Source organism: Notolepis coatsorum (assembly GCF_963971535.1).
Source record: "Notolepis coatsorum genome assembly, chromosome: 19".
Classification (NCBI taxonomy): Eukaryota; Metazoa; Chordata; class Actinopteri; order Aulopiformes; family Paralepididae; genus Notolepis; species Notolepis coatsorum.
This window is the reverse complement of record NC_140183.1, coordinates 77,523,943-77,533,125: the sequence shown is the minus strand read 5'-3', so window position 1 is coordinate 77,533,125 and position 9,183 is coordinate 77,523,943. Positions and strand designations below refer to the sequence as shown.

General features: G+C 42.9%; 1 protein-coding gene across 2 annotated transcripts in view; it reads left to right on the top strand.

Moving 5' to 3' along the window:
• Positions 1 to 493: 493 nt before the first annotated feature.
• Positions 494 to 9,183, top strand: part of LOC311246734 (sodium/potassium-transporting ATPase subunit gamma-like) — a 30,563-nt gene continuing 21,873 nt past the window's right edge. Inside the window, exons 1-3 of one of the 2 annotated variants that reach the window (XM_084336957.1) lie at positions 494 to 806; positions 2,665 to 2,721; positions 4,901 to 4,927. In XM_084336957.1, the coding sequence (XP_084193083.1) occupies positions 2,670 to 2,721; positions 4,901 to 4,927 (79 nt within the window). In that variant the 5' untranslated portion in view covers positions 494 to 806; positions 2,665 to 2,669. The remainder of the gene's footprint in view (positions 807 to 2,664; positions 2,722 to 4,900; positions 4,928 to 9,183) is intronic. The other variant, XM_084336958.1, reaches the window with a different exon arrangement.

Below are 9,183 nucleotides of genomic sequence, written 5' to 3'. Positions count from 1 at the left end.
TAAACCTATAATTTCCTATTCAATTAAACGTAACGGCACTTACCAATTTTATTGTAGTATAGGCCTACTATGCTGTTCAAGTTCAAGTTTTGTTTTATTTGTCACATATAAGGTGCATGTACATGTGTACAGTGAAATGCTTGGTTCTGTATGAGCCTCCTGAGATTGTGCTTCATACAGTAAAAAAAAGTAAAAAATAATAAAGAACAAACAATATACAATATACAAACTAAAGTACGAAATTAAGTACAAAATGCAAACAATGTAGTACAAAACGCAAACCTTTTAAATGAGAAATGTTGTGTATCTGTTTCATAAATTGTGTTTAGGAATTGAACATGAAGTTTAGCATAAATTGTCTCAAATAATAGTCTATTTCTCCAGAGACTGAGGCTACTGCAATTTCCACTGTTGTTTACCTTGGTGTAGGGCGGGCTACTACTAGGGTCATGGGTATAGACTTCGGTGGCAGAATACTTCAGAATCCCAGGCCAGCACCCCACCCCCTCTCCTCTTAACGCACTCAGTGAGACAGACATAGGAAGGACATTGATTTTAACACAGCCGAATGTTAAGAGAAGAGAATCGTCACAGAATGCTTCATTGATTCACTGTCATCTGTTATTTCGCACCCAAACAACCATCGGCAGACGACTGAAGAAACTTTGAATCAGCCCTCCGCATTCTGCGCTTAAGTTGGGGATACAACTTCCCTTGTTGTTGCAAAACATCAGCAATTCGGTTCACTGGGCGGAGGAAGGATCATTATTGACACTTTTACTGCCTTGTTCATTCGTATCTAATCGGTAAGTTTATCTAGCCTAATTATCTTAACGTGTTTGTCTTTTTAGGTAGGCAGAAAACGCGTGCGCCTGCACCGTTATTATGGTTAAAGGTTTGATTGATTGATTGATTGATTGATTGATTGAAAACTTTATTAACAGATTGCAGAATGGGTACAAATACAGTACAGCTCAATACACACAATTGTTAAGGGGATGCAGACCAGAGAAAGACTTTCGTCTTGTTTACATCAGGGTCCCCCATTTTCAATTCATCATAACATAATGACATACAGATAGACTGCTATATCTATACATCATGTATCATGTATGAGATACCAGGCAATGAGTACCCTCTGTTAAAATCAGTAGTAGGCTACCGGTGTTTCCAGAATTAAAGAGTTTTAACAGCTAAAATAAAAGGTCCAGTCGGTGCACCTATTACAGAACTCTGTTGCTTGCAAATGTCCATTTCAGGTCAAACCATTTTTGCCCCCCCCCCCCCCCCCCCCCCCATGAGCACGTGACCACGTGATCACACTGATTGGTCAGTGATGTGGTTTTCCAATTGAATGTGGGCCTAAATAATCTTTTAACTCGTGTCATGCTATATGGCCATGTGAGTGACATTTTGAGAAGCCTTTAAGTTATTAGCATGTGCCTTCTATTTATTTCATTTAGGCTCCTGTTATGTTTGAAGCCCCTCTTCCCCGTTATATACTCTTGCAGCAGTCAGTAGGCTCACAAACAAGATTATTGGACTTGGTTCTTGTTGGGATAAAAAAAAAATTGTTTGATTAAAGCTGATTGGCAGGCCTTTGTTGTTAATCCTGTTCTCAAGAGTTGGAGTGCTAAAGTCTCTCCCAACACACGTGCATTCACCCCTGAGCAGAGCCCTCTGGGCCCTGGCTGCTAAAATGAGCTTTGATATTTGCAATGCAAATCATTATATTCTGTGGATTCTGTGATTTATGTGTCACTGCCACCAATGCTAAAGCTGTGTGCACCTGTGCACGAGATTAAGGTAATTTGCACCATAATGTATTTGTACAACACAGATATTTTACAAAAAGCCCAACCAATTTGTTGTCTTTGAGGTTGCAGCTGCCTTGAGTTTTCACCACTACGTTCATAAGTGGGAGTCAGGCTATGGATGGCCGTAACACAATCTCTCAAGAATGTACTATGTAGAGAGAAAGCTGTGTGTGAGGGGGGGCGGGCAGCCCCCACGGTCACGTAGCATACACTGGGACCGGCGACCCAGACCTGCTTCCGACTACAATAGATGGTCCAGCAAGCAGATGACCGAATTAAATATGTCTGCAACCTACTGACCAAATATCAAATGCAACTCAACACTCGGTCTTGCTTCGGAGCCTTCTTACTGCCAAGCGGCATGTTTAGATGTACCAAGCCTGAAATAGCCCCCTCTTGCCTTACCCAGAGTCAGGCCATTATATAAACGGATCCTGTATATCCTATGATCTGTCTGGTTAAGTCTGGTTGATCCGCTGACCCCTCCGTCCAACTTACAAAATGTACAACCACAACAAACAAAAAAACTATTCCGACATGAAAAAGATTTCATGAAGAGTGGTCACATTGTTGAACTCCCACCCAAAACTTTATGTAGACTGGCTGACTAGTAGATATATATCTAATCTAATCTAGGTTTGGAGCACTGAGTTGCTGGGTCTTGATTCTGAAAACAGCAGTTGCTGTGTCTTTGCATGGGTATGGCTGGAGGCAGCCAGTTCCATCTGTAAACCACACAACAGAGACCCACTTTACTCGGTTGAGCCCAGTAGATATCGTCAGCGAGGGGCAACTTATGTGTACCAAAATATAATATCATTTGTATTTATTTATTTTTAATCAACAGGCAGAATGGAACTATCTGTGTTGGTGGCTCTCTGCTGCTGGGTAGCCCCTGCACTGGGTGAGTGTCATCTACTTACTGCCAAACTAATGATTCCACACTCATGGTTTCACTGTCTATGTATATTTGTAATTTTGTATGTGTATATATTGATATGTGTGACTTCGGACCCCAGGAAGTCTAGCTGGTCAGCTAAGATCAGCTAATGGGGATCCTTTTTAATAAACAATAAACATGATTTCACTGGTACTGCCCACTAGACACCGATAGAGCTGTAGAAACTAGTGTGCGTCTACAGGATAACGCATGTCCTTAAAAAGAACAGGCCAACATTATGGGAACTGCGCAGAGTGAGACAAAAAGATACCAATGTCCTCTCTGTGCGTTCATTAGAAAGCCATCTGGCTAGGCGGTTAGGTGGCCGAGCGGAGATTGCGTTCGTCACCAACCCCGGAGCTGTGAGCTGGATTCGCCTGTTCGAATCCAGCTCGAATCCAGCTCACAGCTCCGGGGTTGTCACCTGGCCGTCTGGCTGTATTAGAGGGTGGGAGAAGCTGGCGGGGTGGGTCCGGGTCGTTGTAAACAGCGACTCCTACAGTTCGGTCGGGGCGCCTGCTAAGCGCGGATAGGACTCGAGGGGGATAGTGTGGTCCTCCCACACGCTACGCCCTCTCGATAAGAATCCGCGCTGCCAGGTGAAAAGAAGCGGTGATTGGCTGGACGTGTGTCGGAGGAAGCACGTGGTAGCCTCCACTCTCCCAGATGATCTGACTGTGGGGGGTAAGTGCGCAGCGACCAGGAAGGGACTGGGATTTGGCATACGACTAATATTGGGATGGGAGAAAATCGGAGGAAAATGGAGGGGGAAAAAAGAACAAAAAAAAAAAAAAAAAACATCTGGCTGCAAACTAGCCTAGCATACAGGGGAGGAAACTAACTTTTTGGCTTACCAGCCAACTGGCGAGTATCTGATTTTTTTTACCAGCCAAACAGATTTTTTACCAGACAAAAAAAATCGCTAATTGTGATAATTACTTCTTTGTATGTCAAGCCGCGTCAATGTTGTGTATGCATCTGGGTAGGCACACTGTGCCTTTAAGACAGCACGGTGGTCTTACGACAGTGCTGTGAAGTACCGTCAAGTGTTGTGGTAACGTCAGTTGGGTTGGTGTGCTGTTGTGCACAGTGCACTGGTTGAGCTAGCCCCTTTCGTGACTGCGATGTGCAAGCCAGGGGCTTTTGAGCATGAAATAAAATGTCTAACCTTACGTCGTAGTCCGGTGCTTTTTTGGAAACATTATAGTCATAACAGATACACCTAGCTGGCTGCTTTGAGCACACGGGGCTAACGTTAGCTAGCAAGCAGCTATAGCTAAAAAGCTAACTAGAAGCTAACCACTGTATACAGTTCCAGTAGACTAACATTACACCTCTGTGATTTAAATGTGTCCTTAGTAACTTATACTCGAGGGTTGGATGCAGTTCCCCGTTGGTCAGTCGGTCTGTTTTCCATCTTCTGCTGTGTTTAACGTTATCTGTTTGCGAGTGCTCCTGATGGCTAGCCTAGTACCGCGGGACTTTTATTATTATTATATGTCCGCGGGTTGGCCAGTACTGCGCAAACGTTTATTAAACATTATATATGTCCGCAGGTGGTCTTGTGCAGTGCTCTCGTGGCACTGTAAACTAAAGCGAACACTCAGAAGACGCGCACCGTTTGCCAGTGCAGTGATTGCAGAATGTTTTATTTTTTTGTATACTCGCCAGCAGGGGAGGAAACTAACTTTTTGGCTTACCAGCCAACTGGCGGGTATCTGATTTTTTTTACCAGCCAAACGTAAAAAATACTAGCATTTGGCCAGTAAAGTGGCCTAATTTCCTCCCCTGCTAGCATAGCACAAATGAATGAAAGCGGATATGGACCAGCTAGCCTAGCTGTTGGCCAAAAACCTATCTTCGCTATAGGCTAGTGGTCTGTATAGGCTAGTGGTCCGTATCCGCTTCCATTCGTTTGTGCTAAGCTAGGCTAGCTTGCAGCCGGATAGCTTTCTACTGAACGCACAGAGAGGAAATTGGTATCCATCTTCTTGTCTGACTCTGGAGAAGACGGTAGGCGCATTTCCCATAATGTTGGTGTGTTCCTTTAACAAATCCCCAGCCTTGTGCTTTAACGAACGTAGCCTTCATTCTTGGTTTTGTTTCCGAGGTTCTTTAATGAGCTGGTCTATCCATATAACAGGGTCAGCCTTTGGCAGGGAAATGCAAGGTAAGTGGTGTGCATCAGTGTGGTCACTGTAATGCATGGAATTTTTTTTTTATGTTTTGGCTGCTCAGCTGTTTGGTGTGGCTACTCCAGTTTTTGTAAGTTGTCTATGAAGTACTCCTCATCTGTGTTAGTGTATCGATTAGGATTTTGGTGTTTTCAAGATTGCCCATATTTAAAGCCACTCACGATTAACTTACTGCTGTGAGAAAGCCATTCCTCGTGCCTCATGAGTGATCACTTTGTTGCCAAGTTCCTCATGTTTATTGTTTACCACATTTTTTGCGTGTCATTGGTTGAAGTTGATTCGGAGCAGATTGCCTTACATAATTACACCCTACATACAACATAAATACCGTTTGTGGTGTTCTTCCTGATAAAAAGGCAAGTCGTGGTTTGATGTGCCGCTTAAACAGGAGATATGGTTGAAATGCTTGGTAGCTACTGTGTCTAGGGGTTTAAAGAACCAGTACAATGATGTTAATTCGGTGAGCAAAAGATTATTGTGGAATGTTAATGCCAGGAGTGTCATTCTTTTCAGCTTCAGATGCATAATAATAATAATAATCAACCTGATTTATATTGTACTTTACATTTGGCATCTCAAAGTGCTGCAGGTTAAAAACATTTAATGCAACAAAAAGAAGCATATCAGGGTAAAAAATCTAAAAGGGTGGGCTTTTAAGCCACGGTTAAAAGCATCCACAGTCTGTGGTGTCCTCAGATGGCTGGGGAGAGCATTCCACAGACTGAGCAACCAAGCAGAAGGCCCGATCTCCCATGGTACGGAGCTTTGGTCCTGGGGGGGGGGGGTTTGAGAGAGAGTTGGCAGTTCCAGAGCAGAGGTTACGCGTGGTGGTTTGTGGAGTGAGGAGTTCCTTGTGGTAGGGAGGAGCGTATGCTGTGGATGCACTGGTAGGTGAGGAGGGAGACCATGTACTCCATCCTGAATGAGACGGGAAGCCAGGGGAGTGATTAGAGGATGGGGGTGATGTGGTCGCATTTACGCACCCTCATCAGGATCCTAGCAGCGCAGGTTTGGATGTACTGAAGCTTCTGGGTGTTCTTGCTAGGAATCCCGATGAGGAGTGCATTGCAATAGTCTAGCATGGAGGAGACAAAGTCGTGGACAAGCTGCATCAGTTGATTTGTTATCTCCACCAGGCGGTACACCTGGAGGAGATTATGCGTTTGGTCGTGTGTGTGTGTGTGTGCCTGTTTGTGTGACTGTCCGCAGCTACTTGCGCAAACTACATGGCCGATTTGGATGAAATGTCGCACATAGGCTGACAGCAGGCCAAGGACCTCGATCCTTGAATATTTCTCAAAACTGTCAACAACAAACATTTTATTTGAAATTATTTCCATCATCGTTCATTGACCTATAATTCAGTATAAAGTATTGGTACACAGAAGCCACGGTTCGGTACGTACCTCAGTTTTGGGGTCACGGTTCAGTACGGGTTTGCTTACAACAGAAAAAAAAGCAACCCAAATCCATGAGGCTAGGTTTCTTTTAATTTATTTTTAACAGACTGTAGTGCAAGTTATACTTAGTTCCAACTAGTGTCATATAGTCCCCCCTGAGATAGTTGGTACAGCCTGGCCCTGTAGTATATCAAGCTGTAAACGCAACAGTGAACATACTAGGGATGCCCCGATCGATCTGCCAGCGATCGGTATCGGCCAATATTCAGTATAAATATGAGATTGTGGAATTCCGATAATGCTTTCTAGTCGCCGATTGCGAAAACCGATTGATGACGCACACGAAAAACATGATTCAATTATCAGCGGAGTTGGAATGAGAGCATGAGAGAGCGAGTGTGTGTGTGTGTGTGTGTGTGTGTGTGTGTGTGTGTGTGTGTGTGTGTGTGTGTGTGTGTGTGTGTGTGTGTGTGTGTGTGTGTGTGTGTGTGTGTGTGTGTGTGTGTGTGTGTGTGTGTGTGTGTGTGTGTGTGTGTGTGTGTGTGTGTGTGTGTGTGTGTGTGTGTGTGTGTGTGCGAGCATGAGAGTAAGTTACTTACTAAGTGTAGTAGACTCGAGAGGACGAAGCCCCGCTACACCATAGATATATATATATATATAAACATATGCGCTACACTGCCCCAGGTTGCTGAGAGACAACCAAGCTGCCGTGAAGACCCGCCCTACTCTGCCTCTGATTCGCAGACTGTGGGTGGGGGAATGTGATTGCTGATTGGTCCACAGAGTTACACACAGACCCGAACGGTACCGTTTTCAAAGTTGCTTCTTACAAGTTATCAAAACAAAACTTTGTGTCTTACCTAATGTAATGTAATGGTGCTACCTAACCGTGATGCATATTCTATCCAATTTCTTGCCAAGAAAGAAATAAAAATGGTAACAATAAAAATAATATATTCTTCTTGCTGATTGAAAAAGCATGGCTATTCCACTCGCTATTTCATGTCCGTATGTCACAGATGACATAATGCTAATGATTCCAAAATTATGCATGACGCGAACAAAAAACATGCTTACTGCTGCTTACTACAAATAATGATGTCTGTCCGCCGCTTTATATGACGCTGTAAAATGTGTTTAGGAGTAGGGTTGGGCATAGTTTGGATTTTAACTATTACAATTCTGCTTTTCAATTCCAGTTCTTTGCGGGGCAGGGTCAACACATTTCAAAATGTTTATTTAATTTTTTTTATATATATAAACCTTTACACAAGTCCTATTCACAATTGACTTCATACAGTTGAACCTGTAAATTAATGCATACAGTTGAATTTTGTTTCTGTTATTAATTCTGATTCAATAATAAATGCATTATTTTTTTAATTTACTGTAAGTTACTATAACTGCAACACACATAACATATAACGTTACTGTTAGTGTAGGTCACGGTGGTGGGTAGCTAGCTAGCTAGCTTAGCTTTATTGTTATGTTTTCTTACCTAAATGTTGGTGCTTCAACATCTAAGTGATGCAGCCTTTTCACCACATACTGTAAACTGACACCTTCGCTTCTTTCCCTTTGCCTCTAAGGTGAATGGAGTATCACATCGTTGAGTCACTAGCTTAGCAGGACGTTACTAGCAATCTGTGGACGTTCATCTACAAAATAATACGTTACAGTATTTGCATTCGACGGACAGTTTTTAGCAATTCGGTTAAGTATAATGTGTTTGCTCGCTGTTGAGAATAAGACGAGCGTTATTTAATTTTCACTTAACCAGCGCAACACGTCAAACGCGGTAATGTACACGCGTTGATGTGTACACCATGCAGGCGAAGGTTAGTGGTGGATCCTCATTCGCACAAAATATGTTTGGCACAGGTGTTGCACCAATTTGGAACTGATTTTCCGTGCCCAACCCTATCTAGGAGCATGTTAAGTTGTATAGAAGTGGTGGCCTTGCAAAGTGTAAACAATAGCCCTGCTGTAATGACAATGTGATGAGAACTGTAGTGGGACGTTAACACCTTTCTTGGCAAGGATGGATGGATTTAATATATTATGCATCACTGGCAGCTCCGTGGGAAAAGGCGGGAAGAAAGGAAGAATTATCAGGTAAGATATGGAGTTAGTGTTGCGTTGTACTGATCTATGCACTGAATCTCTTAGTTACGACAACATCGTGTTGCTAAGCAGGGTTGTGACCGTAGGTGTAGTATTTCCACAGTTCACTAGTGCAGTGCCCGTTCGGGGCATGGCCGTTAGGAGCATGTGCCCTTTCCCATGTGCCCACCCAACAGTAGAGTGGGTGCGAAGTCAAATGAACGAATGCTTCTCGAGATACGCGGTCGTGCGCTATTGTGCCACCGTCTGGCCAAATGGCACCAAATCCAACACTGGGCCCTCAACAGTACAGTCGTTCAGATGAACGTTTATCAGAATCAGAATCGGAAAGGTCTTTGTTGCCAAGTAGTTTACACATACAAGGAATTTCATTTGGTCGTTCATTTTGGTGCAATATTAACTGACAGACTTATTATGGTAGAGTAAAATTAAAAGGTAGAATAAAATAAAACAGAATATCAACTAAATTAGAATAGAAGCACAATAGAATATAATTATAAAATAAAATAGGCCAGGGCTGTACAATTGTGCACAATGTGGTCAGTATACACTAATTAGAATAAAAATAACAATACAGTGGGATGGAATATTTAGCAGTGCTGTGCAATTGAGCAGTAATGTGCAAAAAGTATGAACAGGTATGAAGAGTTCTGACTACAATATATACTTAAAACTGCTTTTAACTGTATAAAATGGTTCAGAAAGAA